Here is a 15,439-nt window from a genome sequence, read left to right on the forward strand (position 1 = left end):
GATGAAGGTTCTAAACTCTTGATTTGAATATATGAAGTAGTGTATACCATTGTTGCTCTATGTGCAGGTGATACTCCTCATCCTTTTTCTCTGTACTTTATTTTTATAGTTTGGCTACTGTTGGGTCCTTCTGCCTCAGATACATTTCTAGGCAAGTCTTGAATCATTGCCTTCTCTGACCTACCTGAACCACTGTGTACTAAAGGAGCAGATGTCTCTCTCTACATCTTCTGTCACTTAGTTTCACGACTGTGATACGTAACCTAGAAATAGATGGCTCTGGAGATCCGTTGTCGAAGGACTAGTGCAGCACTGCATGTTGCCATTAGGTGATGTAGTCTGGTGCCAGCAATCATTTAATTTCTAAACTATGCACCATCATTTCGGCAACAAAATCTCTGTGTCTCCCTACCATGTCAACTCCTTTCATCTGCGCTGAGAATGCACCACTAAGCAGCTACTATCTCAGCACTCTAGTTTCTACTAATCCCACACTTTTTATCAATCTTTTCCAACGCCTTCAACCATCAGGTGGTTAATCGTCTATCAGCAGATACTTGTCAATCAAGATTTTGGCAATCAAGTAAACAAAACTCAAACATCTGTTTATGTTGTGGCTTAATCCATTTCGCCAGACCTTCTACATGCTCCCAAAGCAAGACGTTCACCAAAAGGCCTTGCAGATGCAAAGAGGACTTGAAAAAAGGAAAAGATTCTGAAAGGTGTGGTCCCCTTCTCACAGACTGATATATTGCATTCATTTAACAGATTTAGAGCACGCTATTACAACATTTATGAGCTTTTCAAAGCCGTCCCATCTTTATAAAAACCCAAATGCACCAACCATACAATTATTTCTTCTCAAGGCTTCCGGAAGCAGCACCAAGGCTTCTTTTTCTTCAGCATAGGTAGTAGCAAATGTAGAATTAAAATAATTTTTACATTAGACTCCCCCCTCCATCATATTGTCACCATCTAGCTAACTTCTGTTTACAAGTTTAGGGCTGTTCACAGTCCTGGACACCCATGTGCCCAGCGCTCCAGTGAGTCATCATGGATCACTTTCGGAGAACCACATGAGCCTAAATTCCCAATCAATTGGCAATATTAATATCCCACAACCTCAGCAATAACACCAGCAAAACTGCAGTGCTTCAAACATGCGATTGTTAAACTTTTAGTGTGATAGAAATATTGCCTTTGAAGCAACTCCAGGCTGGTTTGGGGAAGAACAGCTCTGTAACAAGTACTATTCAGGCCCATGTACAACATGCAACCATTCCTTAAAAGACATTAGGGAGGGCTTCCTAAAACACTCATCTCTAGTAAGCTTACAGTCATTTTTTCTGCTGGACACATCACACCATTTGATGCTATAAGCCATGCGAAACTCCTCAGATGCCTGAAAGACAGAGATTGTTTCCAGTTAGCAGGATGTGCCCATAGTAGGTGACCTCCCTCCTTTCTAGTCACTCAAACCATGCCATTCCATTATTTTCACTCTTTACATTCTGTAAATTGTTGTGTGCCTCAGAGCATGATCATTTTCATATATGTCAACATAGCACCCCCAAACGCACTCTGCTGGCAATAAGTCAATGATACATTTTAGTCACCTCTTTTACTCCTCCTATTCCTTAGCAGTGCAGTTAATACCATGTCCCAGGAGGCACACTAACCCCAGAAAATTTGAGGCCACTGCCAATGGTTGGTAATCTGTCAGCATTTTCCAGAGCTGTTCCTGAATACCACACCATCATTCTTCCCTGAACTCCTCAGGAAAGCCTAACTCCTTGGAAATCCCTATCCTTGCCTCCCCTGTGACCCTCTGATCTGTCTTGCACCCCGTGACAAAAATGTCAATTTTTGCATTGCCAACCCCATTTTTTGATTCATTTTATTGCTGGTTTTTAGAAACTGCACAATGGGGAGCTGTTGTCCAGTGCCCAGTGTATGTGCTCTGATACCTAAAACATGTAAACCTTTGGCTAATCCCTGGTTGGCGTAATTAACTCTCCTGGAAAATCATAGTATATGATGTGGTAACTACAACCATGGCATGGAAAGTTAGATGTCACCTGCGAACTGCAGCTTTTGTTGTGTCATCTATTAGTGTAGCATGGAAAACATGCAGTTATGCCTACCAATGTATCCTGACTACTGCAGTTTCAACCTGTAGTCTGACCCATCAAAATAACCCTTTTGAAAGGGGAAATCCTTTCTGTTCTAATATTTATAAGTCACCCCTAGGTGGGCCTGTAGCACACAGGGTAAGGTAACTGGTATTTAAAAGTAGATAACTACGAAATTTGATGTTGACATGTCCCCTACAGTGACAAGCCCATGAAAGCTATTTGCCCTGTGGAAAGCTCTAGCTTCCCTATGAAGAAATATAGAGTTCAGCGTAAGATATTCATTTTGCTGTCTCAGATTTGGGACAAGCTAAGGAAATGGCACAACCACTATTGTTAATATTTATTAAAATCCTGTTCAATTGTGAAATTATGGGGGTCATTACAACCCTGGCGGATGGTGGTAAAGGTGCGGTAGTACCGCAAACAGGCCGGCGGAGAAAAAAAGGGAATCATGACCCTGGCGGAAACCGCCAACAAAGACAGCCACTTCAACACAACACCCGCCACGGCGGTACAGACAAGCAGCGCGGCGGTCACCGCCAAAAGACAGGCGGAAGACAATGTATCGCCCATAGTATAACAACCCGCCAATCCGCCACCTTTTCCGGGGCGGATTCACCGTGGATAAAAACACGGCGGAAACAGTTTCTGCAATGGGAAAACGCTCACCTGAACACATCCCACGAGGATGGAGGACACCATGGAGCCGGAATTACAAATCCTACCGGCCCTTGTATTCCTACTCATCTACGAAGACCAACGCCGACGCCGGTGAAGACAACGGTGAGTACTGCACCTACGACATAGGGGAGGGCGGAGGCAAAAGTCAGGGGGACACACACGCCCCACCCCCACCCTCGCATATTACAACACACACACCAATGCATTTAGAAACATCACAGTAACAACCCACAACCCCCCCGGAAGAATGCAAAGACAAAACGAAATCAGTTCAAACATTGTAATGTATCAATATACATGTCTCAAATATATACAGATATATTATAAAATCATTCAAAAGTATATACATTACGAGAAGTAGTGCAGATATGCACATATCAATGTCCGTCCACCACTAGTCCAAAAATGCATGGGCGAGGCCCACACAAGATACCTGTCCACAAACGGAGAGAACACTGCCGGGGCATCAAAGAGAAATACAACAGGCACCTCAGGGGGAAGGGAAGGGGGGCACCTCAGCCGGATGAGTGCAAAGCCAAATCCACGACGGGGCTCCATGCCCATTGATGTATCCTGGGGAGTGCAAAGCCACAGTCTCTCAAGTCTCTACAGTGGGTGGTTTGCCCACTGGACCATCCTGGGGAGTGCAAAGCCACAGTCTCTCAAGTCTCTACAGTGGGTGGGTTGCCCACTGGACCATCTTGGGGAGTGCAAAGCCACAGTCTCTCAAGTCTCTACAGTGGGTGGGTTGCCCACTGGACCATCCTGGGGAGTGCAAAGCCACAGTCTCTCAAGTCTCTACAGTGGGTGGGTTGCCCACTGGACCATCCTGGGGAGTGCAAAGCCACAGTCTCTCAAGTAGATAACAGCCTCCACTGGTTCTGGAGGGGGACTGGTGCCCAGAGTGCTTCATCCTGTGAAGGACAGACAGAGTGGATGGATCTCTCCACTGGTTCTGGAGGGGGACTGGTGCCCAGACTGCATTAGTCTCCCCGTGACAGTTCCTGTCCCGTCACTGTCCCAGCTGCACATGGGATAACGATGCTTGATGTGGCGGTCTTTTCCTTCTTCAGCGGTGCATGCCCTGTTCAGCGGTGCTTGCCCTGTTCAGCGGTGCTTTGCCATGGCGGTCTCTGGACTGTTCAGCGGTGCTTTGCCATGGCAGTTCTGGACTGTTCAGCGGAGCTTTGCCATGGTGGTCTCTGGACTGTTCAGCGGTGCTTTGCCATGGCGGTCTCTGGACTGTTCAGCGGTGCTTTGCCATGGCGGTCTCTGGACTGTTCAGCAGTGCTTTGCCAAGGCGGTCTCTGGACTGTTCAGCTGTGCTTTGCCATGGCGGTTCTGGACTGTTCAGCGGTGCTTTGCCATGCCGGTCTCTGGACTGTTCAGCGGTGCTTTGCCATGGCGGTTCTGGACTGTTCAGCGGTGCTTTGCCATGGAAGTTCTGGACTGTTCAGCAGTGCTTTGCCATGGCGGTTCTGGACTGTTCAGCGGTGCTTTGCCATGGCGGTCTCTGGACTCGGCATTGGTGTGTGGCATGACGTTCTATGGACTGGGCATTGATGTGTGGCATGACGTTCTCTGGACTGGGCATTGGTGTGTGGCATGACGGTCCCTCATTGCCCAGCGGGGCTGTGGCTGCCGGGGCCCTCCTGGGCATTGACTCTGGCAGTGGTCTCCTGACCAGTGACGATACTTGGGCCCTCCTGGGCACTGACTCCGGCGGTGGCGGTGGTCTCCTGACCAGTGACGATAGTTGGGCCCTCCTGGGCACTGACTCCGGCGGTGGCGGTGGTCTCCTGACCAGTGACGATACTTGGGCCCTCCTGGGCACTGACTCCGGCGGTGGCGGTGGTCTCCTGACCAGTGACGATACTTGGGCCCTCCTGGGCACTGACTCCGGCGGTGGTCTCCTGACCAGTGACTATACTTGGGCCCTCCTGGGCACTGACTCCGGCGGTAGCGGTGGTCTCCTGACCAGTGACGATACTTGGGCCCTCCTGGGCACTGACTCCGGCGGTGGTCTCCTGACCAGTGACGACGGTGCTGGCGGTGGCGTCCCGGTCGCCGGGAAGGATGCCGCCCTTCTCCGCCGTGATGCTCACACCAGGCTGTGCAGACTTCTTCTGGCCCTTCCCCACCTTTGGAGGAGTCACAGCTGACTCTGCAATCCCCCTGGGACCCCTGTGAGTTGTTTTGCCTCCAGGAGTCTTCACACGGTCCCGTCGGCCACTTTCCAACTTCAGAGCCTTTACAGGGGGTGGACTGGCAGTGCCTTGGCTCCGTGTCACACTGCCTGCCCTGGTGGCCGGTGCACTCCACACACCTTCAACACGCACCACTGGTACTGGAGGCTTTTTGGCTGAGGCGCTACGACGGGACTGATGAATTGGAGGGGTGGGGGGGGGGCAAAAAGGTAAACTTTGCAGAGGGACAGTTTCTGACGAACACTGGGATGGGTAGCTGGAGGGGGTCTGGGAGTAGAGGAAGAGGAGGTGGTTGTAGGAGGTGTCACTTTAGGTGTTTTGGGTGCAGGTGCAGGTACTGGAGGCTGTCGTGAGGTGGATTGATGTTGGGTGTGTGGGTGCCCGCGTTTGTGTACTTTGGGAGGGGGCGTCACAGACACACTGGGAGAGGACACAGGGGACGTGTAAATGGGAGTGGAGGTGGTGATTGCAGGTGAGCGGGGTGTGGTGCTGGGTGTTCTGGTGCGAGTCCTGGTGCCTGTAGATGTAGTGCATGCAGGTGAGAGTGTAGACGACACTGGGAGGGAGGAGGGAGACGATGAGGAGGGGGACACAGTGGAGGCAGTGGATGTTGCTGTGTCTGTATGTGTGTGATGCTTGTGTGAGTGCCTGTGGGATGTGTGGTGTCTATGTTTGCCTGAGCTACTTTAGTGTGTTGAGGTGTGTGCATGCTGGTCTGATGGTGTGCTTGGGATGGGCTGGGGTACAGGGGATTGGGTCTGGGTGAAGGAGGTTGGAGGGGGGAGGCTAGACACAGGGACAATGGCTGCCATCAGTGCTGAGGCTAGAGATTGCAGGGTTCGCTGAAGGACAGCCTGACCAGAATGAATGCCCTCCAGGAATGCATTACCGTGTTGCAACTCACTTTCTACACCCTGGATGGCATTCACAATGGTAGACTGCCCAACAGTGAGTGACCTGAGGAGGTCAATGGCCTCCTCACTGAGGGCAGCAGGGGTGACTGGGGCAGGGCCTGAGTTGCCTGGGGCGAAGGAGATTCCCACCCTCCTGGGTGAGCGGGCACGGGGCGAACGCTGAGGGGCTGCTGGGAGGGCGGTGCTGGTAGGGGAGGTGGCGGCTGTACCTGTAGAAGTGGGGCGCACAGATGGTGCCACCACCACAAGGGAGCTCCCATCGGCGGACGAGTCCGTGTCGCTGGTTGGTGATCCGGTGGCCGACGTGAAGCTCCCCTCGCCCTCCGTCCCACTGGTACATTCTGAGTCCGTGGTGTGGCCCTCCATGGCCATGTGGGATGCAGCTCCCTCGTGCTCCGGTGCCACTGTACCGCCGCCTGATGATGCTGATGCTCAAAAGAACAGGGAGAGCACAAAAAGGGGGGGGGGGGGAGACAGAAGAAAGACAGGTTGAGTGCATGGCATACCGCTACCGTTGGCGGACAATACAGACACAGCAGCCCCCTGCACTACTCCGTGCTCCTGGCCTCTACAGATGCAATTTCTGGGATCTGGCCTACATGGCTATGGTGGACATCTGCACACATGGATGCCACAGGGGCATGTATACCTGTACTTGCCACTCTACTGCGGTGGGGTAGAGTGCCACATGGCCTGCATTACGGAGGGGCCTAGCCTACGTATTTCTGCCTGGCCTAGGTACACCCACAGCCCTCCTCCCTCAGCCAGCCCCTCCACTGTGTGCCAAGTACCCAGAATGAGGTTGTACTCACCCCCTTGTGTCTGCTGTGATGCCCTCAAGAGCCCATCCAACTCCGGGTAGGCCACCGCCAGGATCCGGAACATCAGGGGAGTCATGGTGCGACGGGCACCCCTCCCACGTTGGGAGGCCATCCCCAGCTGAGCCTCCGCCGTCTTCTTGCTCCAGCGGCGAATGTCCTCCCATCTTTTCCGGCAGTGGGTGCCCCGTCTCTGGTGGACCCCCAGGGTCCGGACGTCCTTGGCGATGGCACACCAAATGTCCTTCTTCTGGTGGGCGCTGACCTACATGACATGCACAAGGGAAGAAGAGAAGTCATTACCAACTGCACCGTCGATGTGAGTGTCCCCCCTCCCTACCCTAGCCATGTGGCACATTCATTCACATGCATTAATGTTCCCTGAACTCTGCCCCCTTCCCTCTTACAACCAGCCCTCTCCACCCAGGCCTAGCCCATACAACGTGCTACCTGTGTACTAACCTGTTGGTCTGGAGGACCGTAGAGTAGCGTGTACTGGGGGGAGGACCCCGTCTACTAGTTTCTCCAACTCCTGAGCAGTGAAGGCAGGCGCCCTTTCCCCAGACGCAGCAGCCATCGTCGCTTCCAGACCGAGGTCACAGCAGCACTTGCAGTGTAGGTCCTCTCCTGTCAGGTATCTAGTGATTGAACAGATAGAAAATGGCGGTGACGTCCGCGGCGGTGCGTATCATCACCGGCGGCGCACTTGTTCATTGGCTCCTGGGACCCATAGGGTCCAATGTTAACTAATGCAGCATTGCGCCGCGGTCTACGACCGCCTACCGCAACGGTGTGCAATGGCAAGGCAGTTACCCCACAATCCCATTGTCCCAGTTTAGAGGTCAGGCAGCCGCCATTTCAGGGGCCCACATGGCTTCATTTACTTCTGCATCACACATAGCTAGGCCTACACTCAACACACATACAGGAAGGGTTTTGTGTTTGGTGTCGTGTTCTGTGTAACTGTGGGTACATACCTGGAAAAAAGTTGACTCTGTGGTCGCTGTTGTCCTTCCTAGGCACCGTCATTTGGGACAATTGAGAAGATGGTGGAATCCTCCGGTGTACCGACCGCTGGTGGACCTGTTGACAATGGAGGAGCGACATTTAATCGTCACCTACAGGTTTGACCATGCCACTATCCAGGAACTATGTACCCAGTTGGAGCCAGACCTGATGTCTCCAATCCGCCATCCCACTGGAATCCCCCCTGACGTGCAGGTGCTGTCAGTGCTCCATTTCCTTGCAAGTGGCTCTTTTCAGACAACAGTGGCCATGGCATCAGGGATGTCCCAGCCTATGTTTTCCAACGTGCTGTCCAGAGTGTTGTCTGCCCTGCTGAAACACGTAAGGAGATACATCATTTTCCCTGAGGTGGAAGATTTGGCTACAGTGAAAGGTGACTTCTATGCCCTTGGACATATCCCCAACATCATAGGTGCTATTGATGGCACCCATGTAGCTCTGGTCCCCCCCCCCCCCACAGGAGTGAACAGGTGTACAGGAACCGGTAGAGTTATAATTCGATGAATGTACAGATGGTATGTTTGGCAGACCAGTACATCTCTCAGGTAAATGCTATGTTTCCTGGCTCAGTGCATGACGCCTACATCCTGCGGAATAGCAGCATCCCTGATATGATGGGTCAACTCCAGAGGCATCGTGTGTGGCTATTAGGAGACTCTGGTTACCCCAACCTGTCCTGGTTATTGACCCCAGTGAGGAATCCCAGGACCAGGGCAGAGGAACGGTACAATGAGGCCCATGGGCGGACTAGGAGGGTGATCGAACGCACCTTCGGCCTCTTGAAGGCCAGGTTCAGGTGCCTCCATATGACAGGTGGTTCCCTATTCTACTCACCGAAGAAGGTGTGCCAGATCATCATCACCTGCTCTATGCTTCACAATATTGCATTGCGACGGCAGGTGCCTTTTCTGCAGGAGGATGGTCCAGATGACAGTGTTGTGGCAGCTGTGGAGCCTGTGGACAGTGATGAGGAGGAAGCTGAGGAAGAAGACAACGACAACAGGGAGTCAGTCATACAGCAATATTTCCAGTGACACACAGGTGAGAACATTTTCATTTTTACCATTACATTCACTGTCACACGTCTTCCTCTATCCTGTGTGTAATTTCATAGGATTATTTGGTAACTGAGTTGTTCCTTTCCATTACGGTTTCACAGGTGTGCTTACCAACGTGTGTCATCTGCATGCATCCTTCAAGGACTTGTGATGTGTGACATAGGTATGTTGCCTTTACAACTAGAAACGCATTTTGACACTGCCATTGATAATACATTTTACCAAATCATAGACTGACTCAACATTGTTTTGTGGTTCAAGGGTGTTTATTTAAGTGCTCAAAAATGGAGGAGGGTTGTAAAATGGTGAGGGGTGATGGTGGAGGAATGTCCATGGCAGAGTCCAGTCTATTAGTCTCACAGGTGCACTGCCCATATGGGCATAGGAAGTGGAGCTGGGGCAGTTTAAGTATGGACAGGGTAACAAAGTGGGACAGTGAGAGGACAATCAGGGTGGTCTCATTTCCTGGCGGGGGTCTTGCCATCTTGCTCTGTCCTGTTCCTGGATCTCAGGGACCGCTTGCGTGGTGGTTGTCCGTCTGCAGGGGGTGGGGTGCTGGTGTGGTGGTCCTGTGGCGGGGCGTCCTGTCCACTACTGCCGGCGGAGGTGGTGGGCAGTTCATCGTCCATGCTAGTGTCAGGGGCCCCTTGGAGTGCCACTGTGTCCCTCAGGTCTGCTGTATGTCCTTCAGCACCCCTACGATGGTGCCCAAGGTGGAGCTGATGGTCCTGAGCTCCTCCCTGAACCCCAAATACTGGTCCTCCTGCAGGCGCTGGGTCTCCTGAAACTTGACCTGGACCGTCGCCATCGTCTCCTGGGAGTGGTGGTATGCTCCCATGATGGAGGAGAGGGCCTCGTGGAGAGTGGGTTCCCTTGGCCTGTCTGCCCCCTGTCGCACAGCAGCCCTCCCAGTTCCCCTGTGTTCCTGTGCCTCCGTCCCCTGGACCGTGTGCCCACTACCACTGCCCCCAGGTCCCTGTTGTTGTTGGGGTGGTGGGTTATCCTGGGTTCCCTGTAGTGGTGGACACACAGCTGATTGACCTGTCCTGGGTACGGAGGTTTGGGCCCGCTGGGTGGGTGCTGTGCTGGTGTTACCAGAGGGTGGAAGGTCAGTGTTGGGCTGTGCCTGTGCAAGGGGAACCGACTGTCCCGAGGCCCACGATGGTCCGGGCTGGTCATCAGGATCCAGTAGGGCAGAGCTGCTGTCGTCACTGTGGGCCTCTTCTGTGGGTGGAGTGGAGTTGTCTGGACCCTCCGGTGTGGTGACGGTCCTTCGTGATCCTGCAGGGGCATAAGAGCATGATTATTGCATGTGTGTGTGTCATGGTGTGCAATGGGTGGGTGTGCGTGTACCCCAGTGCAAGCATTCCTGTGTGGGGGCTTGTGTGATGATGGTTAGGGGTTGGTATGGGTATGTGCAGTGAGCATGCTTTAGTGATGGGTGTCCATGCTTAGTTGTGTCATGCAGGGCTTGGTGTTGGGATGTGTGGTTTGTGTTCTTAGTACATTAGTGAGGAGTTTGGGTGATAGGGGAGGGGGTGAGGGTGGGGGTGTGTGATAGCATGCAGGTAGGGTGGGGGATCTGATAGTTAAGATTTGACTTACCAGTGTCCATTCCTCCACCGACTCCTCCGAGGCCCTCTGGATGCATGATGGTCAAGACTTGCTCCTCCCATGTTGTTAGTTGTGGGGGAGGAGGTGGGGGTCCGCCGCCAGTCCGCTGAACCGCGATGTTGTGCCTGGAGACCACTGAACGCACCTTCCCCCATAGGTCGTTCCACCTCTTCCTGATGTCCTCCCGATTTCTTGGATGCTGTCCCACAGCGTTGACCCTGTCCACGATTCTGCGCCATAGCTCCATCTTCCTGGCTATGGATGTGTGCTGCACCTGTGAGCCAAATAGCTGTGGCTCTACCCGTAGGATTTCCTCCACCATGACCCGGAGCTCCTCCTCGGAAAAGCGGGGGTGTCTTTGGCGTGACATGGGGTGGTGTGTGTGATGTGTGGGGCGGTGTCAGTGTTGATGTGTGTGGTGATGTGTAATGGTGTGTGGTGTTTTGTGCGTGGATGTTGTGTGGGTGATGGTGTTGTGTGCCTCTGTGTGGTGGGATTGTCTATTCTGTGCTGTCTCTCTGGCCTTCGTGACTAATTTTTGGTCGTAGGTGTTTGTGGGTGATGTGGGTGTGTGTTTTATATTGTGTTGGGTGTGTGGGAGTGGTGTTTGTATGTGTATCAGGTGTGTGTATTTTGAATTGTCCAATGTGGCGGTGTTTTGGAGATGTGTGTGTATTTTGAGCGCGGCGGTGTGTACCGCCAATGGAATACTGCGGTTGAAAGACCGCCGCGTGGATTCGTGGGTCGTAATAGCATGGGCGTGTTTCTGTTGGCGTGGAGGTGGAGGTTTTGTTTTCGCCAGTTTAACACTGACCTTTGGTGTGGCGGACTTGTATGGGTGTCTGGATTTCGGCGGATTCCGAGATGTGTGTCATAATAGCTGTGGCGGAATTCCAAGAGTGAGTTAGCTGGCCTGCTTTGGTCTTACAGCTACATCAAAAGCTACAAGAGGCCTTTCTCATGTAGAGACCAGTTGTAAATGAAAGTGGACTGGACCCTGCTGGTGGCCTCTGCTGGAGTAAGTTCTGACCCCCCAAATTGCTCACCTACAGGTCCAGGGAGCCAATAAATGTTAGACTTCCTGACCTCTAGAGAACTGAGACCAACCACTCAAGTCAATCTGCCCAAGGTGCAACCTCTCTGGGCAAGGAAATCAATTTAGTTCTGCTCAAAGCTTGTTGCAACCTGAAAATCCACTTCAGCAACTTTTGTAGCAAGCCTACCTTACAGTCAGGGTGACTCTTCTGGATACAGCCTACTTCCTTGCCCCCTGAAGAAATCCTAGTTCCGAAAAAAAGAGACTAAGGGCTTGATTTATGTTTTGGCAGATGGAGGAACCTTTGTTGGCCTGGCGGAGGACTTAAAGTCCGCCAGGCTGAGACTACTCCACCTGACAGATTTAGAAATGACTACCAAACCTGCTGTCATTTTCAAAGCATTGGTAGGCAGCACCATCACTGCAGTTCAATTCGGTGTTTAAAGTTTGGTGAACAGCCCGTCAACATGACAGAGCCGTCTACCAAACTTATTATTATTAATTTTCAAAAAGAAAACCCCAAAGTCAGATTTTCTTTTTGAAAAAAAAAAAAAATGCTTGCCTGGCCATGGGAGTTATCCTCATGGCAAGGAGAGCATTTAGCAGTTTTCAGTGCCTCTTACCGCCAGAGTTTTCCGAAATTCAGTGAGCTGAATTAGAGGTTCAGTCTACAATGGGCCTTACTGTTTCGGTCCGTTGGAGGTGTTTAATCATGGACGAGGCAGAGTAGCCTCTGCCATGATTAAACGAAAGAACCGTCCGCATTTAAATCGGGTGGGCAAACCACAATCGTGGTGGTAAGGATACTCCATTGTCATTGCAATTTAAGCATGTCCTTTGTGTGCCACTGCTATCAGGGGTTACCTCAAGTTTAAATTACTGTAACCTTTGCCTGGACGTGACATGTTAGTGACTTCATTACTGGTTGTGGACTACATCCACCCCAATTAATAAGTCAGTGTCTTACACACCCCTTCTTCCTCACCCATTGCTTATTACTCTGCACAATGATCTCTTTTTAGTGTACCCCACTGGCCCTCTGCCACGAGTGGCGTTGCTACCCTAACTACACCAAACCAAATTTCAAGATAGAGGTCTCCAACTGCTGTTCACAACAGACAAGCAAACTGTCTGTCACTGTTCTATTAATCCCAGCAGCACCTTCATGTCACAACATGTCCACCCTTTTACCTTTTCCCTCACCCTACCTTTCTGGATTACTCTTCCCATTTCCCCTTCTTTGGCTCATTTAAAAAATGTTCCAAGCAAAATTGGCCACTATTGTTATCGGTTACCAGCCTCTTTACTAATGGTAACATACACACTGGTATGTCATCTTTCATCTTAAGTAGACTCTCCTGTGAAACCAGCCAGCACTTGGCGCTCGTTATGAACTTCTTGGAAACCCTTGGCATCAGGTGGTCCAGTGATGCCTCTATCAGTTGCAGTGCAGAGTGAGGGTTTGCCTAATTTCCAGTGTTCGGTCAGTATTCGTATTGACTTTCCATCTCCCTTGGATGCCAGCCCACAGAACCTCATCCATGACAATGAGTGAATACACCAGCATTGTTATTCTCCATATTCGGTAAACACCATCCATGAAAATCACATTAAACATTGTGCAGTCTATCATGAACATCGTGCAAAGCATCACAGTATTGCCTTTTACTGTTTGCCTCTTAACTAATGCCACCACCAGCTCATTCTCTTATAAAAGTTTACATTCCTGTTCATGAGGTCACTGCCCTATTAGACTTAGGTGACCCCAACAGAAAGAATGTAATAAATGCTGTACTAAGCCATCTGCTTGCTCTTCTAGCCTCTTTCACATATCACCTAATACTTCAGTATTTCTCAGAGCCACTTGAGAAGATCTTTATCTTCCACTCTATTTCTTCTCCTAGGGTGTACATCAACCTATTAAACTCCACTAAGAAAGACCTCAGCTTTATCATTGTCTTTTCCGTTACCCTATGATACGGCAGTGTAGCTCCTGACAAAGCTAGCCTCTTCTCTGCACAAAGAGGCCAACCTGCCCTCGCCACATCTGTGCTACATTCAAACTGCCCAGCAGCCTCTGCACCTTGCTCAGGTGCTATTTAATTACCATTAATGCCTCCTCCATCAGATCAAGAATTTCAGTCACCTTATCCTTTGGTTGGTGCAGTGCCATCCTCGAGTCCAACTCTTATGTATAGGAAAGTGATCATCTGACGTGGGTCCTCTTTCTTCTAGGCTATCTGAAAATTTCCAAGCTCCCCTGTTACTTGCTCAGAAAGCCCCAGTAATGTACCGTATCCACCTTCCTTCTAGCTTTTGTCAACAAACTAGTAATGGTAATGCATCCCCTATTCTGACACAAGTGCATTGAGATAATTCACTGCACATACATGTTGACTTGGAATAAAAGTAGAACTTCACGCTGAGAAGTCCTTTTGCTTGGTTTGTTGTAAATCTGTTCAGTAGTTTTCGAAAAAAAAATGTTTTAAGTGTCTGGGAGAGGTTTGAAAAGGTTAAAAAGTTGAGCTAGCTGGTCAATTAGTTGCTGATGTCCACAAACCCGGATTGCCATTGGTCCTGTTCCAGTAGGAACAGTCCAGCTCGGACCACCAGGTCAGATCCCCTTTGAACGGGAGCCCCTGCAACTCCAGCCTGGTTACAATTAGACCCCATCAGTGAGGTGCTGTTTATATAGCAACCTGGCCCACTCCTGTGGTGGCAACCTAAGGCAGCTTCCTTCTAGCATCTTAATGTGGTGCCGCTCTTGGTTGGTTGGTTGACCTGGCTGGCTTGTAAGAATGACCTCAAGTTGTGTTTGTCATTAAAGCTATTGTAACACAAATCTTTGAGATTTTACGCACTGATCATGTATTTTTTGCCAAGTTACCTAGACCTTACTATGGACTTTGGATGGAATTATGCACTAGGGCAATAACTGTGTTAATGTATGGTTATTGCTACACTTGTTCCGAATCCAAAGTTTCATGACCTTACTTTTATTTTCACTGGCATGTTATGAATATATGTATTATTATCAAATATGTGAAAACTAGACAGTGAAAGCACAACTGCTCGAGCCAGTCCATAAACACCAACGCTTTCTGGCCCTCCCTGTTTCCCCTGCTTCTCTGGACCCACGACCCTTACATTTACAGGGCCCCTGCAACTTTCAAAATCCTCAAGCAAGCATTTATGTCATCATCTAAAGCAGCCTGGAAACACGTGCGCCCTGCAGTTCTAATGTACAGATGAATGTTGTGTTTTTACACAGGTGTTGGTTAAGACGGTGTCTCCCTGCATCGTGGGCCCTCTACTAGGTGTTTTGCAGTCCATGCACTTGGAGGTGCAGTATGAAGGTAGGAAGATCCCTGCAGCAAGTGTTGTGCATTGTTTCCTTTCTCGCCCGGGCCTCAAGCTGAAACATTACTGTTTCCAATGAAACTTCCCAAGTAGGGGGTGGCTGGTTTACAAGTAGCAGGGGGGGGCACATAGTAAGGCATCTCTAGAAGTGCATTTGACTTTCAGAACTGTACAATGAAACTACTATTTTCAGGAAACTTAGAATCTCTGGAAAAAGTTCTAAGCATGGTAAAGAAAAATGCAATACAAAAGACCATGTCAGCGGTTATGCACATTAGGGCCCATATTGATACTTTTTGACGCAAAACTGCGCCAACGCAGTTTTGCGTCAAAAAAATTAGCGCCGGCTAACGCCATTCTGAAGCACCATGCGGGCGCCGTATTTATTGAATGACGTTAGCCGGCGTTAGCCGCCGGCGCTGTCTGGTGTGCGTTAAAAAAAACGACGTACACCAGGCAGCGCCGGCGTAGGGGGAAAATGGCGTATGGGCGTCCACAAATGGTGCAAGTCAGGCTGAGGCAAAAAAATCGCCACAACCCGATTTGCGCCATTTTTTTACGACGCCCATCCCCCATTGAAATGACTCCTG

General features: G+C 50.5%; 1 protein-coding gene across 1 annotated transcript in view; it reads left to right on the forward strand.

The window, feature by feature from the left end:
* ARMH1 (armadillo like helical domain containing 1) overlaps positions 1–15,439 on the forward strand; it is a 121,216-nt gene that overhangs the window by 49,946 nt on the left and 55,831 nt on the right. The window contains exon 6 of the mRNA XM_069232804.1: positions 14,761–14,845. Within this exon, the coding sequence (XP_069088905.1) occupies positions 14,761–14,845 (85 nt within the window). The remainder of the gene's footprint in view (positions 1–14,760; positions 14,846–15,439) is intronic.

This window comes from Pleurodeles waltl, chromosome 4_2 (genome assembly GCF_031143425.1).
Source record: "Pleurodeles waltl isolate 20211129_DDA chromosome 4_2, aPleWal1.hap1.20221129, whole genome shotgun sequence".
Taxonomy (NCBI): domain Eukaryota; kingdom Metazoa; phylum Chordata; class Amphibia; order Caudata; family Salamandridae; genus Pleurodeles; species Pleurodeles waltl.